Source organism: Mesitornis unicolor, unplaced genomic scaffold (assembly GCF_000695765.1).
Source record: "Mesitornis unicolor isolate BGI_N332 unplaced genomic scaffold, ASM69576v1 scaffold6128, whole genome shotgun sequence".
Lineage (NCBI taxonomy): Eukaryota > Metazoa > Chordata > Aves > Mesitornithiformes > Mesitornithidae > Mesitornis > Mesitornis unicolor.
Window position 1 is genome coordinate 1 of NW_010202532.1, and position 19,059 is coordinate 19,059.

At 43.1% G+C, this 19,059-nt stretch overlaps 1 protein-coding gene across 1 annotated transcript; it reads right to left on the minus strand.

Annotated features, from left to right (window-relative positions):
• Positions 1-3,138: 3,138 nt before the first annotated feature.
• Positions 3,139-16,409, minus strand: LOC104545316 (inter-alpha-trypsin inhibitor heavy chain H4-like). Its single transcript, XM_010190422.1, is given in 17 exon segments — positions 3,139-3,214; positions 3,401-3,428; positions 4,752-4,906; positions 6,006-6,114; positions 6,279-6,452; positions 6,898-6,924; positions 6,927-7,010; positions 8,526-8,558; positions 8,883-9,081; positions 10,314-10,467; positions 11,087-11,195; positions 11,198-11,240; positions 12,266-12,448; positions 13,336-13,517; positions 15,024-15,165; positions 15,502-15,618; positions 16,398-16,409. Coding segments are annotated over 17 exon segments (1,827 nt in total).
• Positions 16,410-19,059: the final 2,650 nt, after the last annotated feature.

Below are 19,059 nucleotides of genomic sequence, written 5' to 3' on the forward strand. Positions count from 1 at the left end.
ATATTAATTTAATACTGGAAGAAATTGTAAGCCAGGAGTTCTAAAGCAAAAAATAAGCAGATTTCTTAGTTTCTTTTAATGAAATCAGCCATAGCAAGGCAATTGTGGTCTCACGTGGCCAAGTAGAAAATTTCCCTACTGTTCAATGACAAGGAGAGAAAGTCAATGTGTGGGAAACTAGAACATTCATGAGGAAGGAGGAGTGTAATGAGAAAAAACATAGATGACGTAAGATGTGATGGGTTAAATTGGAAGGACAAAAGTAGAGGTGAACAAAAATGCATCAGGAAAATAAAAGAGGAAAAAAAAGATAGAGGAAAAATACACTTAATGTTCAATTTATGGGAGAAGACAGTCATTCTCCAGAGACAGAATCCTTTACTAAAAGCAGTCGTTCTGTAGAAGAAAAATCAGTTCTGGGGAGGAGTGGTGGTGGATGGGGGTGAGTGTCACAGTGGCTGGGTATCTCTGCCTGCTAAATTCAGCCCAAAACGATGAAAGAAAATAGTGGTTTCTACAGCTGATAAGAAGTTACTGCAAAATGAGGAAGTCAGGAAGAGAAACAGGAAGGAGTGAGAGAAGACCAGAAAATTAGTAGTAAGTTTACATGGTTTAGAATTTTTATTCTACGAGAATGAATTAGATGGTGCTACAGGCGTGGAGAGGAGTGGCTAGAAAGGACCTGGGGGTGTTGGTTGACAGTGACTGAATGTGAGCCAGCAGTGTGCCCAGGTGGCCAAGGCCAACGGCATCCTGGGCTGTATCAGAAATGGTGTGGTGAGCAGGGGAAGGGAAGTGACTGTGCCCCTGTACTCAGCACTGGGGAGGCCGCACCTCAAATCCTGTGTTCAGTTTTGGGCCCCTCACTACAAGCAGGACATTGAGGCACTGGGGTGTGCCCAGAGAAGGGCAACAAAGCTGGTGAAGGGTCTGGAGAACAAGAATTATGGGGAGCAGCTGAGTGAGCTGGGATTGTTTAGTTTGGAGAAGAAGAGGCTGAGGGGAGATCTTATTGCTCTCCACAGCTACCTGAAAGGAGGGAGTAGAGAGGTGGGGGTTGGTCTCTTCTCCCATGTAACCAGTGACAGGACAAGAGGAAATGGTCTCAAGTTGTGCCAGGGGAGGGTTAGATTGGATATTGGGAAAAATTTCTCTACTGAGGAATGGTCAAGCACTGGAAGGGGCTGCCCAGGGCAGTGGTGGAGTCACCATCCCTGCACATGTTAAAGAAACGTGCGGATGTGGCACTTGGGGTCATGGGTTAGTGGCCGTGGGGGGGTTGGGTTGATGGTTGGACTTGATGATCTTAGAGGTCGCTTCCAACCTTGATGATTCTGTGAATAAAGTAAAATAAAGCAATGATCCATTTTGTATCCTGAGATGGGAGCTGTGGGACTGCCATCACAGCTGGTCCCATACTCACTTGTTCGGCTTTGCAGAGCAGCTGTAGGAAGCAGGGAAAAACCCCAACTACATAAAAAGTTGCTGTGAGGAAGGCTGACATCTGGTTTCTTTCCTGTCTCTCAAGGTTAGCAGGATCTGCTGCTCTGCAGGATCCCCTGCTTTGCAGCGAGGGAGAATTGCGTTAAAAGGGCAACAGGCTGCCTGGGGTATCTGGGAAATGTCCAGCATTGCAGGGTTTAGTGGGTGAGTTAGAAGACCCGCTCTCAAGAATGGTCTGGGCACACTTGAGCCTCACTCGAAGCAGAGGGGAGCAGGTGGAGGATGCCTCACTGCCCCAGTTCAGAGCCGTCTGCTGTCCCTGCAGGCAGGTGGAGGAGGCAACGCTTAGACACCCTGTCATTGAAAGCAAGGCATTCTTAATTTGCGGTAAGTCCACTGATAAAACCCAGCATTAACAGCATGTAATTCAGATACCGAGTTCATTTATAATGGAAATAATCTGCTTTTCAAATTGGGAAGCCTGTTTTTGATGTAGCAAAGCAAGCAATGCAGTGTTTCCAGTTTCCAAATTCCACATTGTCTGTCCAGCCAAATCTGCATCTGGAAAGTACAAGCAATTCAAGCAAACATACCTTGGCATTACGGCTACACAGTTCTTTTAAAAAACAGGCTTCCAATTACATTGTTTATCTCACTGCCTTTGGCAAGAAACAGCTTCTTTTTTACTACATTGCTTTAAAATGGTACGGTTTTTCCAGTTATATATTATTGGCAGGATAGAAAGCAACTTCTGTCAAACCTTCCACAATATTTATGGGTTCAAAGATACACAGGAACTGAAATCCTAAAATACAAAATAATTTTGGAATGAAAATTTGTGAACAAACTGTAGGCTAAAACTACAATTTGCCTTCCAGGGGCAGAGGCTTCCGCATGCACGATTCCTCTGAGATGTCACCTGTGTGCACCAGATGTTCTTCTGTGTTCTTCATTATTCGTAAAACATCTTCCAGTGTTTGCAAAACATTGTATGAAACCGTGCCCAAAAAGCTGCTGAATTTCAGGGTTGGAATGCTGTCTTTTGCCACAAGCCCCAGGGCTGTTTCACAACAAGGCAATGTCTGTTTTGCAGACGTTTTTAAAGCAGAGCCTTAGAAACTTTGCAGCCATGCAGGCAGTGAGGGCTGCTGGCCCCACACTGCTGATCCCATCAGCCTGGAATGTAGTTAAAGGACAATCTCCAAAAACCCCCTCATATAGCAAGGCTGCTTGTTTCCCATAAAATAAAAAATGAGAGAAATTATGAGCTAACACTGCTTTAAACGTCATACTCTTTACAAAACACGTTGTTCAAGAACACTGTCGTTTGTGGCTGGGTAGAGTGTGTATTTTAGAATGCTGTTACTGTGCGCATGACATTTGTTGTGTTGGGTGATGCCACTACTTATTTCGATTTGGAAGCCGTAGTCTGTGTGCCCATACCAACCTGTAAGCTGACAATCTCAGTTTTATTTAGATCATTCACATAAATCTTCAACAACATTTTAAAATAACAAACAAGTACGCACGCTCTCATCTTCAAAGTGTAATTATTTCGAGGTAAAGTATTTGTGACATCCCTGCTAACAGGTAAGGGCTTTAACTGCATGGTTTTCTTGATGAGAGAAATGTATCAAAAATATTTGGAAGAGGATAATTTGCATAGTTGGTTTTTTTTTTCTAGAATACCTTTTTCTAGGGAGTTACATCTATTGACCAGCACACAACAGGGTCACTGGTTGACTCAAGCCTGTAACTTTTCTTATATTGCCTGAAACAAGATCAAAACAACAAAAATTTGTGATAAAAGAGCCAGAGGGCAGGCCCAGAATAGACCTTACGTGTGCAGCTGGTGCCAAGAGGCACCGTGCACTCACAGCTGGTACCTCTCTGCTCCTAGGGCTGAAGGCAGCGATGATGGGGACGCACAGACAGTGAGCAGACACTGCACGCTCACAGCACTTCTTCCACATCACAGAAACTTGCTAAAAGCAACAGAAATGTAAAACTTCTTTTTCATGGTAAACCCAGTTGAGGAAAGGCCCTCCCTTTGTCCACGTCAATGAAGCAGCAGAACCTTACTTTATTTTGCACTTTTTATACAGACTGCAGCCCCAAGTTATGATTCCCTCCCCCCGTCTATGAAACATGAGCCTTGAGCCCTGCACCATCACTTAACAAGCAACAAATTCAGGCTGTTGGGGAAAAATTCAAGCACACGTTTCTATTATTTACACCAAAGAGGTGTACTCTTATGAACACTCCCTTAGTTCCATTTCTTTCAGTCTCTGGTATTAGCTGATAAAATACATCTCCAAGAATGTGCACTGCTCACCCTTATCCATGGCTGTTGGAAAGCTCCCTTAATAAGTTAAGAAAATCCCAGAGTTTCAGCTGTGAGCTCCTGTTACCCCTAACTCTTTCACAGAGCGATTCAGCCTTGCTCTGATGGGCTTTCACTCTTTTTTGGGGTGGTTTTAGCATATGCAGCCTCTCCGTTTGCAAAGTTTTTGAAACTACTTCAACTTTAGTCCCAACAGGATTTTTGGAGCCGAGATGTTCAGGACCAGCTGGCTTTTATTTTCTAGCCTTGATTCTTTACAGAATCACAGAATCACAGAGCATTAGGGATTGGAAGGGACCTCCAAAGCTCATCCAGTCCAATCCCCCTGCCGGAGCAGGAACACCCAGATGAGGTTACACAGGAAGGCGTCCAGGCGGGTTTTGAATGTCTGCAGAGAAGGAGACTCCACAACCTCTCTGGGCAGCCTGGGCCAGTGCTCTGGCACCCTCACTGAGAAGAAGTTTCTTCTCCAATTGAAGTGGAACCTCCTGTGTTCCAGCTTGTGTTACAGTTTTATGTCCATTATTTAGAATCCATTTTTGACATCAAATTAATTTGCTGCATAAATTATGTCATTCCACAGCACTGTTGAGGTTAAGCCCAACTATTATTTTGGTCTTATTTTCTCATTTTCTAAACCTGTAATAATCTGTTTAGCCTTGTTGAAAAGCACTATGTTATGTTTCCAGGATGAGACCTCTCCACAGCACAGAGTAGGGTCTGGATTGCTGTGCAGTGAAAGGTGATGTTAAATGTCTGAAATTAATAAATTAAATGTAACGTTTCTCTAGAAACCCCCTGAAAAAAAAAGCTGCCTTGCCTGCCCACTGATATTCATGAGAGCTTGTCAGGATCTAAGACAGTAAAATCCAAGTAAAGGCTATGACGTGACTCAAAACATCACTGAAGAATCCTAGTTACAAGGTCATCCTTCTCTGCTAAGTAAGTCCATCATGGCACTTACCCAGAACTCCACTGACTTTATCAGAAAAACGGTCAGTGTTCAATAAATACAGCCCAAGAAAAACGTCTGGACACTTTACAAAGGAAATTGTTACTATGACTGTATCGGACAATGATGCTGTAACGCTCCTTTCCTTTTCAACTGCGACACTGAGCCTAGGAAGAAAAGTATCACATTATTTCCCAGAAGAATATGAAGAAAGAATACGTGTTTAACTATCTGACATTAATCAATTAACACACTTTAATTATTGCCCTTTGCCTATTTGCAATTGCATTTTTCATGATCTGTTGGTGGTTATCTTTAAGCTAGAAAATAGGAAGTAGCATATCTCTTCTCTCTATGCTGCACATCCGATATTTCCTATATCAGGTTACATGCAAATATAGGAACAGAGAAGAACTTCTTGCTGATGAAAAGACCTTTTTATCCATCACAAGAAATGCTTGGATAGTAAAAAAAATATTTTTTTTCATCATTTCAATGAGAAAAAAGCTAGACTAGATTCAATCTATTTATTCTAGTCTAATTCAATCTATTTTATGAACAAGTCCAGTATTTCTTTCTTGGATATTTCACGAGTTTTTTCAGACCCTGCCTTTCTTCTAACCCATTAATTTTATTTGGGTGGCAGGTGGGCTTGCAGAACACAAACATCCACTGTCATGTTTCTCTCCTGCAGATCAGGGCACACAGAAACCACCCACATGCGCTGGTGTACAAAGCACTACGGTTCAAGGGCTGGGGTGCCCGTGTGAAGCAGGAGGACCATTCTGCTTGGTAGGCGACAAATTATAAGAGAGGCATAAATCCAGCATGCTCTTGGCTCCGCTTCCATTACACAAATAATTGAAAGCAGTTGTTTTAGGAGCTCTGTTATTGTCTAGAAGTGCTTACAAGGGAGGGAATGCTGTGTGTCCTGTCTACCTCAGACCAACAGCAGATCCTCCCAGAGCTTTATTTTGGGAGGCAAAAAAGCCGGTGGAACGAGCTACATCCAGCTCTTTAGTGGTAGCGAAGGATCCTGCTCTAATTAGCCCGACAAATGAAGTCTACATTTAAAATACCCTTTCTCCAACAGTGGGCACTTGGTTACAGACAGATATTCAAGCACTTCATGCCTTCCCATAAAAAATGTCAGCTGCCCAGATGTGAGTTATTGCTAAAACCGAGGAGAAATAAAACTTCAGCCTGCGTGGAGCCAACTGATGTATAAAAGAGACAGTAAATGTCAAAGCCATCACTTTGCAGTACGCGCTCTGCGGCTGGAGGAACACGAAGTGCCTGGCAGCAGCCAGCACAACACACTGCAAGGGCTGCTGTGGGTCCTTCTCTGTGGAAGGTAAACGTTCTGCCTCTGATACTGAAGCAGAAAGGCAGGCTGGGGATGCAGTTGTTTTGATTTTATTACACGGGTGTGGAGAATTAAAATCAAACCGAACAAAAGCAAATGTGAAAGCAGAGGCCTGGATGAAAAAAGAGATGTAACACGTTCTCAAATTTGGGAAAGGATGGGGTGACCCTTACTCCTGGATGTGGAGCTGGCCGACTCTGTCCACGGTAGCTGAGTGCTCTCATTATTGAGGCTTAGGAGGATCCCATTTGTGGAGACGTGGGTTTGCACAGGAGGATTCACATAGTTAATGTCAAACTGCACAAAGTGCCTTATTCTGTCTCCAAGTTTCCCCATCACAGTGAGTCCTTTAATGGCACAAACTTGTTCAGTGACTGCACCTTTAAGATACAAGGGATCTTAATAAAGCTGCTTCAGCTTTGTTGCTGAAACAACTTCAGGGTCTCAAATCAGTTTTGGGAGGCACAGTACTCTGGATGGGAACCATAGGTTTTAAGGTCTCTGCATCCTCAGAAGCCCCCAAAGGCTGGGCAGGGGAAAAGCCTCCAGGCCACGCATGTGACACAGGAGGAGAAGGAGGTGACCCACAACCAGACCTGTGAGAAGTGCCCTCAGCTGTTGCACGGTGAAAGTTAATATTGCCTAACAGAAAGGAAAAATTAACGACAGCCTCTCTGGCACTGCACGGCAGCAGGTCCGACATGGCCCTTTCCTTCCCGAGACACCAACTGCTCCCACAGACCAAAGGGACTCTCCCTGTGCTTGGTGTCAGGCGTAAGCTGGCTCGCTCACCTTGCTCCAGATCTGACAGCAGGTGTGAGAGGGCTGTGGGTTTCCATTAGTATTGAAACAGATTATTTCATTTTGTTCGGGTAATTGCAAGAGAAGCTGTGGATATTCGTTGGCTGAAAATCCAGAAGAAAAACGTTAGCGTTCAAAGGAAAATCTAGCCTGTGCCCTCTGGATAGGCACAGCAAAATTACTGGAACAGTTTATTCCTACAATACTAGCTATAGCTTTTATAGAATGGAATTCTATAACCCACTCTATAAATCAACACAGTAATAATTATGGAAAAGCAGACCCAGACACAGCATCTTGATACAAATGAAAACAATGGATTTTTAAACTTAGAGTTTATTAAGGACAATGAGCCCGTTAAAAAACGAGGCTGGAGCTCTGTTGTGCCGTATTTCTGTTGATGGTTGTATCTCCAAGCCAGAGAGGCTTTCTCATGGGGCATGGGGATATTTTTCATTTTTTGGGAAAGCATCACCCAAGGTTCGTAAGAAGAGGTAAAGGGTTTTCATAGAGGTGATGCAGTCAGAAAAAATGATTGTATGAAAACAGTTATATTAATTATTAAAATGGGACTGGTGTATGTAATACTTACCAAGAGGCAGTGCTCTGATTTTCTCTTTTAGCCTGAAAACTGAAATATTTAAAGTTAGCAAGAAGAGTTTAATGAAACTTTTTTCTCTAAGTTGGCTCATTAACCAGGAAGAATGCTGTGACAGAAGCCTTTTTAGCAGAGCTCTTTGCTGACTTCTAGAGAGAGCTTTGCTTACAACAAGCTGTCCCAATGGGGAAAAAAATGCCCAATGTCCAGTGCCTATTTCTGTTAAGATCAACCATGTCACTGGGGCATGCTCGGCCTGTGCTGTGGGAGGGTTCAGAGCTGTGTTTTAAACGGCTGCTATGCAGCACTGAACCCAGCACGCTCACCCCAGCTCCTCTCACACACGACTGAATAACTACCTACTGGTGACAGCATTGTGTCACTGCCAGACTGGGGCTTAGAGCACCATCAACCTGGAATAAAACGTTTTCCCAATGTTTCGTTGCTCTGGGGCCATGCCTTGGATCTCCCCACCCTTTAAACCAAGGAATCCCTCCTGCTCAGTGCCCACTTTTTTTTGGATACAGCCATGAGTGCAAGCATGTGGATTCTATGCAGGCAGCAGCCAGCACCTCTGCTCTGCACTATGGAGCTCATGTCGACACCGTGCTTGGTTTCTGCAGTGCCCTCAGATTTCCTCCTCACAGGACAGGCGTTTGCACCATGCAGATGGCTGTATCCCACCACTGGCTTCCTGCAGCAAACCCCAGGCCTAGTAAATTTGTTTAGCTTGTTTTACACCCACTTCCTTCACCTTACTAATACGTGCTTTTCCACATCTTTCACATTTATTTTCAGGAAGTGTAATATTTTTTTATTTCTGAGAAGGGACCAAGATTGTTTTCAAAAGTTTATAGTTCATTATCAAATATCTGTGGACTGAAATACATATAAAAACTAAACTGCATCAAGTGGGCATCCGCAATCAAAATCTATTTATTAAAATAATATTGCTATGAACCTACATATGAAATGAACTTTATCAAATTATTCTGAATAAAAAGAAAGGACAAGCACTTACCAGAAGGTGATCTACTCCTCAGTCTAGAAGCATCTGGAAAAAGAAAAGAGAGTATCTGTGTTTTATTCATGATTGTATTACATACCTCATGGGAATGCTTCGAACATCAAATCTCTAATTCCCCAGCTGCATCTGCCTTCCCTTCCCAAAGTAAACCAGCTGCAGTAACAAGTCCCAAGTATGAGGGCACTGGGCATGGGAGGAGCTGCAAAGGCACCAGCTCCCTGTGGAGCTCCAGACCAGCACAGGCCCCCACAGCACGGCCCCTCTGCAGTGCTGCAGCCCCAGACAAGAGCTGTTACAAATCAGATGAGCCCAACATGAGATACTGCAACACTCAAAAGAGCACGTCAAAACCTCCCCTGGTCCCAGTAGCCCAGCCACCCTGTTTGCTCCTTTGTCTCCCTGGCTGCTCCAGCCGTGCTGGTCCATCACGACGGAGAGCAACGGTGCTCAGCAATGCTCTGGCGGGCACCAACCCCAGTTCCAGTGGGGACATTCCAGTGCCCTCAAGCAGCCGTGCCTGCCTGACCATCACACCGACAACAGGGCTCAGCTACGAAAAGAGGTCATGCTGCAAAGTGGCTCCAACTGTTTTCCTCTTGCAGCCAAGGGAGCCTTGAGGGAAGTGGCCCTGCCGAGCCTTCGCATGCCCCTGAGGAGGGCAGGATGGTCGCTGGGCCGTGGCTTCTGCTCAGGGAGCTTTCTGCTATTAAACTCCCAAATGCCACTTTGAAACATGTAACCTTCAGACAGTGGGGCAGCATTATAATTCCCTCAACACACTTCTGTGGAAGAACTAGAGCAAAACCAGGGCTCTTCACCTATAAAAGCACTGGTATTATGATGGTTAATAATGTTGGAAGTTTAAAATTAAAGTTCAAACAGATCTATTATGTCCAAAAAGAGAAGAAAAACCACCTAAATCATCCCGACAGGTAATTGCAAAATATATTGAGCTTCCTTTTCTGATAGATGCTTCGCATGTGGTAGGAAGAAGCAGAAAACATCATTAGCACCATTCACTTGAAGAACTACTTTTCCTCATAAGCAAAGACAACTCTGGCCTTTGAGACTTTCTGAATGGAAGATTTTCTCCCTTTGACCCTGTTATCCACCCAAACCCCGCACGGACCTTGGAAGTTCATCGCTTGTATTTAGCTTCACATATTTCTCCATAGCTCTGATTCTTCCCTCTATAGAACAACCACCATGAGCTGTTTTGATTTTTTTCTTTCATTAGAGACCATTATGGAAATATGCTACTGGAAAAGAAGAAAACATTTCCCTCCTACTGCAAATCTGCTGAGCTTCTCGTTGTCTAACAGGAGGAAGAGGGACAGATTAGCATCATACAGTCAACACTGAAAGACTTTACACATGTGCAAACCAGAAAGCTGGGACAAGTGGGTGCTGAGCTTCAGGTGATGAACTTTTCTGCTGTTGACACCTAGCAATTCCTCCCCTGCCTTCATTTTTCCACTTCAATGCTACAGGGAAAAGTGCAGAATCCCTTTACAGTGGCAGGCATGCTGAGTAACAGCTGCTGAATTACCTTTCGTTAATGTGTAAAACCAAATTATTTTCTATTTCAGTAGTAGTGCCCATTTCACCTTTAAAAGAAAAAATCCGGTATGTTTTATTTTGAAAGGAAGCTAATCCCTGAAATCCTGCCTCTGATGCTGCTTGTTACCACATCACATCACTATAAAATAAATCCATACTGCAAGTCAACAACAAATCATCAATAGCAGCAGCGTTTTCAGGGGCTGTTCATGCCCCACTTACCAGCTTCGGGGGTTTGTTTGCCAGCTCTGCCCGCTGCTGGCCAGCAGGGTTGGTGAGCACCATGGAGGTGAGTAGTGTGATGAAGCTGCACTGCAGAGACAGCTCTAAGGCTTGTGCCTCCAAGGTTTTCTGATCATTTTTGTGCGCTGAAATACTAAAGTCTGTGCTAATGATGAAGAAATAGCATACAGAGGCTATGAGCTGGTCATCTTCACATTCTTTTTCATGTTAGCTGTATCTTAACAGGTATTTTGTTGTTGAAGGGTAAATAGTCTTATTGAGATAACTCAGTTGTTCACATGCTTGAAATTATGGAGATGCTTAATTGTTTGCAACAGTAGAGCCTGTATATGGTTCAAATATATAAAAATAATAGATACACGATCTATGAAATGTCTTATGGACATACTTATTGTTCTTTTTACTAGCTATTGCCATTCACTTTTCTACAGACAATATTTCTTGATAAGTAACAGCAGCTCAACTCAAACCATGCAATTAAAATCTATTTCATAGTACATAATGAAAAATATTTTATACTGTTTTGATATGCATACACACACATACATATGCACACAGACAGTTAATGAAACAGCACTATCATAAACTGAAAGGCACCTCATGTTCCTCATACAGCACTGTAGTGTTCTTCCAGTGTAGCACGTTTGTAACATTATCTGCAGATATATTTCTGTTTCTTTGTGTTTTCTAGTAGCATGATTTGTGACTAAGGAATTTGTGTTTCAAGAAGTTAGAAATTTCTAATACGAAACATTAAAAGAGCTTATGATTTTTCTAGAAGCTGCTGAATGGTTAAGGAAGCCCACAGTCTCTCTATGAAATTTCCAAAGACGTAACTTTGATTTTGAAATACTTGCTCCTCTCTTTGTTGTCTGCTCCTTCTTTAAGAGTCAAGTCACGAGCATGCTGAAGTGGGAGACCATCAAAAGAACAGTTCCAGACTTCTACAGCCACATCATTAGACTTAAAAGAACATCTTTCAGTACCAAAGTGCCCTTTTTGTCCTTCAGCTTTGTCCTTTCCCATTGGAAAATGCAACTCCAAACTACCAAAGCAACATATATTTTGGATATATGTTTCTTGACTCAAAACAATGTTGAAAAAAGGAGGCAATGAAATTGTTCAATTTCAGCATTTTTGAGATGAATAATTCAGATTTTTTTTCTTCATTCTAAAAATACAAACCAGTTTCCTAAAAACGCTTGAAAGGCCGAATTATTATGGTTTTGAAAGGATTAAAATTAATCCTTTGCTTCTTTGTGGATGTACTTCAAGGTTTTTCTTTTACTGCAAATTCAGGAGGGGAAAATTGTTTTAATTCTCAACTATTTTCCTAAAATGGGAAAACAGCTGAAGGCCCAAGTGTAGAGAACATACGCCGCACACAAAAGACTTCCTGAAGTCTCCTATTGCACTGTTACAGGCATAAGAAATTTTAGCTGGCTAAAGTAGGCTTTTGTGTTAAGCGGTAGAGCTAAAAGAACACTTTGACCTCTACAAAGTTAAGAAGAATGGACCATGGTAGGAGATGTGTACACAGGTGCTTAGGACGGGTATAAGAAGAATGGGCCATAACTTTTCTTTTCTCTCTATGTCAAAAATCATATGGGGGTAGTTCAATGTCTTATGCGGGGTGATAGCGGGGAACCAATCAGGGTGAGGGGTATAGTAAAAGGTGATCATTTTATGCATGCTCGAATGATTTTGCTGTTGTTAGGAAATGAATAAATAGGCTGTGAAATTGTATGGGCGTTGGAACACACCTTTGAGGGGCCACCCTCTGTGTCTCCCCAGCGCTGCAAATAAAGAAGTGCCTGCTTATCTGCAACTGCGTAGATCAGTTTTTCTCGTCGTGATTGCAACCCCATCAACAGCACCATAAGAGACAGAATGGAGCTATGGTTTTCACAGTTAGTAAACTAAACACTTACGGACTGAGCTTTAATTTCAACTGGCAAGAGATCAAGCTCATTGCTGATTTTTCCAGATACGATAAGTTTGGATCCTTCAAAAAAAAGCTTGAAATTGTTCTTGGTTAATCCCTCAGTGGCATTTTCTGGATACTGCATTTCAATTTTCATTAATAGTGAGGTAGCCACCTCTTGATAAAAGCCCTAAAGAGAAGCAGAGAGAGAGCGAGCGCGTGAATGACTGCAAAGTTATGCAAAGCAATACGTTGAATGTCTAAAACTCCCCTAAAAATAAGGAAGCAAAGCTTTTTCTTCAGCAGTACAAGACTGCTGCAGACCTAGGGGAAAAAAATAAAGATTCTTCCCAAGGTTCAGCACACCTTCTCCAGCCAGGCTGGCAATGCCATGTGAAGTGTATTTCCCATGGTAATCCAAGTACCCAAGCAGCATCCCTATTAACTCCATCCCACCCAGTTCAGTGTTTTGCTTTAGCCACTTTTCACATCTAATTTTTTTAAACTTGGCTAATGTTGAGGATTAATATTTCTCTTTCTGGACTGAGGCTGGCGTTAAGGAAATCCAGTCTTTGCACACTCAGCCAAAACAGGTAGAAGTGGCTTCCCAAAGAGGAGAATTTCCCCAAAGTTATAACCCTTCTCCAGATGAACAGGAAAGATCCAGGCTGGTGGCACTGCAGAGCCAGATTGCCTGTGGGTGCCTCAAACTACCTGCTGATTTTTACAGAAAGCATAACAAACAACTTCCAATGGTGGTACTTCAAGTGGTTTGAAGTAGGACCCAAGCAGTTTTTGCACCATCACCTTCCCTGGACAATTTGTCTTTTTGCAGAGGTACAAAAATGTGTGAGTTTCCAGATTTGTCCAAATGCAGCTGATGTGAGGAGAACTTCAGCTTTGAGTCATGGTTAGGGTACAAACCCTCAGATACCCCAGAATCGCCCTTCTCCCTCCCCAGAATTAACAGATAAACTCAAATCCAACTCTTCATCTCAGAAAGTCTGTGGCTTTGCTGTTAGACTAGACAAACTGTCGTTGGTAGATGGCTTTTCTGGCACATTCCTTAGTTCTGACCTGTAGCTGCAGGGCTGCACCAGCGTTTTCATATATACGACGTGCTATTCCCCCATTACTTAGGGCCATCTTCTCCAGGAACTTATAACGGACATCAAAACTGAAGCCAAGGCAGAAAAGAGCTTATTTCCCATTGACTGCTTCCTGAAGGTTTTCTTGAATTACTTCCACATTACTCTCTCCTGTAACTGAAACAAAAAAATACCTCTGGGGTTTTGTTTTGTTTGGTTTTGGGGGTTTTTTTTAAAGTACAAAAAGCTAGCAGCATTTAATGGAAATTTCTGCCTAAAAGTATTTTTAAAAGAATTCAGAATAAAATATTAATAATATACGGGACAGAAGTCCATTAATTGATTTGGAGATGAAAGCACCACTCTGCATTTGAAGTGCCAGAACCTGATTCTCCCCCTTAATGACTTTTCCTAACTTCTACTCATGTTGTCATGGCTAAGAGCAAAATATCCTACAAGATTACAGGGCCAGAGGAGGTTTTTAGGACAAAAAGGGACGCACACACACACAATACAAGTTAACAGCACAAGGAGTGGAAACACTTGATCAAGCTTGAGAAGACAAGCACCATCCATAAAAATTATGTCCGTGAATTCAGAGAAGAATGGTTAACGGTGTAATTCAGACAAACTGCAAATTAATTAAGCCGTGCTTCCTCCCAGGCTCTCTGCATGATAAAGGGAAAAGATTTTCACACCATCGTCTTACCCCATTTGAGGAGCTGCTGATGGCTCTGTACTGAGAGCTGCTCTATCAGCACTTCCAGGCAGGAACTGCCGCTGCCTCCTGTACCAATGTCATGGAAGCAGCTCCGTTTGACCCCTTTCAGCCTGCTTTGCCAAGGAAGACAGTGTATGCCACAATTTGCCTGCCACTCCGCCCCAGCCTGATTTCTAGCCTGCTTGTGGGTATGCGATATGCTCGGGGATGTTTGAGACTCTCTGCTGCTGTACTAAGCAGGCAGCACTGTGAGCTGAGTTTTATTAAGCAAAAAAAACCCACAAGCAAATAAAGCAGTGCAGATCACACGACATGAAAGGCAGACTGATCTTATTAGTGGACTTACAGCTGAACTAATATTGCTGGCCTTGGAGAGATGCTGGTGCCACACAAAACTTAGATAAACTGTTCAGAACAAGTGATGCTTGTGCCACTGCATTGGCAGGTACCATTTACTTAACCCAACATTTCTGTCTCAACCCTCTTGTTTGTGTTATCATAGCTGATCACTAGTTAAGAGTTAGACATGGAAAAGATGAAAAAAATAAGAGGAGGGTGCAGAAATACAAGCAATACCTTTCGAATGGGACCATACATAATAAATGCAAAATATCGGTGTTTCAGCTCTAAGCATTTTACTTTCACGTTTCAGCCATGCCTGGAGTATTATATCAAATAATTCCCTTGAGTTTATAAACTGGGAAGCCTACGGTATTTAGCAAAACAACTCCCAGCTAAAGGACACGTAGCTGTGGGCAGGCAGGCTCTGCCATCGCTTTTTACAGCCCTTGCCAGCACCATCTCATCATCACCCTCTCTACAACACAGATCCAGTGACAGCCCAGCCTGTTCATACCAAAGCTCTTCTGAAACAGGCTACGTCTATCAACATCTGGGATGCAAGCGTAAAAGATAAAAATGAAGGAGAGAGAAGACTGATGCTAGTTCTCACTGACCAGAAGTGGGCTGGCCATCTGTCAACAAAATAATCATGGAGACGCTCTCTTCTGGCAGCCTTTCGGCTCTACCCAGCACACTCGTGGCAGTCAGCAGGGCACAACTGATATCTGTGCCCGTAATAAGAAAACAGGCACTCACCTAAACAGGATAACTGTCCAAAGAAATCAGTCCACTTCATCTGCAGGGGCCCTGCAGAATTGTTTAATATTTTCTGCAGGAAGTAATCCTTCAGAGAGATGGGGATTTAGGGGTTTAGCCTGCTGGGATTAATTACATTGTATTGTATGGCAAAGGCAATGCTGGAGTATTCTTTTGGGAGCATTTACCACACTTATGACATGGGAAATACACACATGTCTAAAGCTATTAAAAAGTGCTTAAATAAACACACTCATCTGTTAACTTACATTTAAGAGCCTTACTTGAGAAGTGTGTGACCAATGAAGCAGGGGTCAGTGCTTTGTGATCCATTACCTGCTCAATTTTTCTGCCTGCCATGGAGCCACTTTGATCTATAACAAAGATGATCTTTTTGGGAAACACTGGCATTTCATGGGGTGTAAAGTAATGCACAAGATACCCACTGACAATCTGAAATACAGAATGGGAAATCATGTATAAAATTACACCTGAATAAATAAATACTGCATCTTAATGTTCTGGCATAGCAAGAGGCAGAGTGCATACTCAGCAGTTCTGTCTTCTAGATAAGCCCAAATCAAATAACTATTAAAATGTATTTCCTAGCTGGAAACAAGACTACCTGTAGAAAGCAAATTACAAGAGAACAGCATATATATATATATTTGTAAATATATCTGTCTATAAATATATATACCTTATATGCCTCAGTGCCATACATATGATATATCTGTATCATCACTGTATATTATGTTGCCTCTTTATTACCTCCTATGAGCACATCCCTGCTCATTGACTGTGACTGCCATATCTTTAAGCACATCCATGTGTACTTCATTAGTGAAATGGTATGGAAAATAATGCACGTTATTCCTTAGGATATGTGTTAGCCCATCAATATTTTTAAGTTCCTGCTCTCTAGTTATGCCTCAGTTATCACAAAAAATGAAACCAAGCAGTCGTTTTAATAGTTATATAAATCACATTCCTCTCAACTTCATTTACAAAAAAGTAGTAAAAAACTTTTTCTGTGGACTTTTCTCCTTGGGGTACTCTGAAGCAGCTGCTCTGTCACCCAAAAACATCACCTAAGATTAACTCAAACAAATCAGATGCCCCTTTAAGCGCTTAACCCATGGAAAGAGACCTCAAAACCTCACAGCTTTTTGTGTTACTATTTATTTGTTCTCCCAGATATTGATTTTGCTGCATGTTTTTCAGCTCGGTACCTTGTGCCCCATCCGATGTTTGGCAGGTTTGAAACCCTGCTTGGGCCTCCAGCCTCTCACTGGTTGCACAAGCAGGGATGCCCTTTGAGCGCTTGTGTTTCTCCTGCTCTGGTGCTTCCAGAGCCCCCCACACTCCAGGGAGGAGGGCACCATCCTGGAGCTACCCCGGAACATCCCACAGGGTGGCTGGACTGGGAATGGCTTGGAGCACCCACCTCTGCAAATACCTTTCTTTTTTTTCCTGCCTGTTTTAAAGACCCTACCTGTGCTTCAGCAGTGACACTAAGAGGTGTTGATCTGGACATCATCAGCCTCACGGTAGTCCAACAGTTTCTCAAAACAGAAAAAAAGCTCAGCAGCAGAGCAGATCATTGCACTTCTATTTTTACTCTTCCAGTCTCACAAATCTTTTGACTGACTAATTTATCTTTAGCAATTTTCATCATTAATCTTTACTTTGCTCACCAATTAATAGCATCCACCGGCTTCTTCCTAGTTAGGGCAGTGGCTGAAATGAAAAAGTTTCATCAAGCTGAACTTGGCCATTCAGCACGAAGCTGTGACCAGGCTGGGACTGTTCCTCCTGGGGACATCTTCTCCCAGAGGCTGTCCAAGTATCCCTGCTCGTCTCCGCTCGTGTTTGCTGCCCTGCCACGCTCAAACCTGCCCATGGCGTGTTCAAAGGAGAGGTTTTGCCACAACCCTGGCTCATGGCTCACTGAGGCAGCACAGTCATGTCATGGCCATCACTGGCCTTGTGGCACAGGAGGAACTTGTCCATGCAAAACCCACCCTGCCGCCACATGCCCAAGGGATGCTGTGGAAATGAGGACCTGCATCCCCTGTGCTTGCCCAGCCCCAGCAGCATTTTAGGCTGTGAGCAGCACAAAAGAGCACGCAGCGGGGTGCAGCATGGTGAGGGGCATTGCTGTACCCCTAGTGAAGGAGGCAGGAGATGACTTGATGTGGGCATGTACCTGAAAACAGTGGGGAGCCGCTTGCTGCTACTCCCCAAGGTGCCACATCTACAGCTTCTTACAGAGCCCTCGGCTGCCCCTGCAGCAGCCACAGGACCTGCCCCTGTCTCCCAGAAACCCTGCGTTTCAGCTGCCTTTCACACTTTTCTGAATAGGCATGACGAAAATGAAAACCTTCAAACACAAAGATTCCTCTGTTTCTCTAATACTGATATTTTTAAAATTAGACCAGTCGCATGCACCCCAAGATGTTACAAAACCCAGTTTGCTCCTCCAGACAGTACAGGTAACTGTCTACTCCCCTCCTTTCCATTTCACATAAATTACTAAATGCCTGCCAGGAATTGCCTGGTGCTGCAGCAGTCCTCATTTGGTCCTGCTATAACAGAGCTGTGTCAAGATCCAAACTTCATCCAGAGGCGAAGGGATACCCATTGATCCCTCAAATTTGATTGCTGGGGAAAAAAATCAGACGTCTGCAAATGCTCTCCCACCACATTTACACCGTAACAGCCCAAACAACTGACCAAAAAGGCCTTAAAAAGGACCCAAAGCTCTGAAATCATGACACTAAACACCTGAGGCTCCCCAGGTGGTGGTTACCAGCGGAGTCACCTGCGTTACTTGGCCAGCTACCGCAATACCACCGGGTGGCCAAATGGGCAAACAAGACAGCCTTTTAAAAACCCCAAAAAACAACAAGTAAAGCAAATACTTTTTGAGCAATAGTTTCTGCTAATACTATGAGAGGAAAAGATCATCAATGTGAGCAATGTCCTCTCGTCCGTTTTGGAAAGACCAGATTTTCAAATGAAAAGCCAGTTTAGCTGAGTTAATGAGTAACTTGTATTTGGGGTTATTATGTAGACTTTGAAGAGATCCAGAAACTTAATATTTACATGTTAAACATAGCTAAAACTTGGACTTGCTTGCTGCTTATTTTTCCAACAGATCTTTGCTGTTAAACGTTAGAATCTTAATGTTTCATAACACAAAGTTAAGAAAGTATTAGATTTTCTTTTTAAACTTATATCTCACTGTGGCACATGGAGTCCCACAGGGGATGTGAGTCTGTGCAACAAGCTACATGTTTTGATGCGTGCATCTCTACCATTTCCAACAGTAATAATTTGAAAGAGCACATCCTTGCCATTATCTCAAGCAATTCAGAGATTTGGAGACTCAGCAAAATTCATGTGTGATCTTACAGCTGGTGATTTCTTCAAAGCTTGTGACTCCCTGCTCAACTGGCCCATGAGAGGTACAGAGTAGCCCTCTGGAAACATCCCTTATTGTTTCCTGTGACAAACCGTAGTCCTTGTTTGTCAAATAACAAAGTCATCTGTGGCTTGTCTTTAGCTGAACAGCGAAAAGAAAGTAATCAGACCTTCCCTGGACTCCCTAAGGAGAGAGGTGCTAAGTCAGTGCCTGTACATACACATATATAAGTGCACAAAGAAGCCACAGAGCTCCCAAAAAACAACAGCTGTGCATGGGAGCACATCTGGCCTTGTCCGGCCCTGACGCAGCTGCAACACATCCAGCCAGGGATTCTGCAAAGCTGCCTTTAACCACGTGTGCTGTTTGCACATAGGGTTAGTGCTGGGAGAACTCTGCACCTGAATTTATCTGGAAACTGATGGGGACGACTCTTTTCACCTCCTATTTTATAATGAAATCTTTGT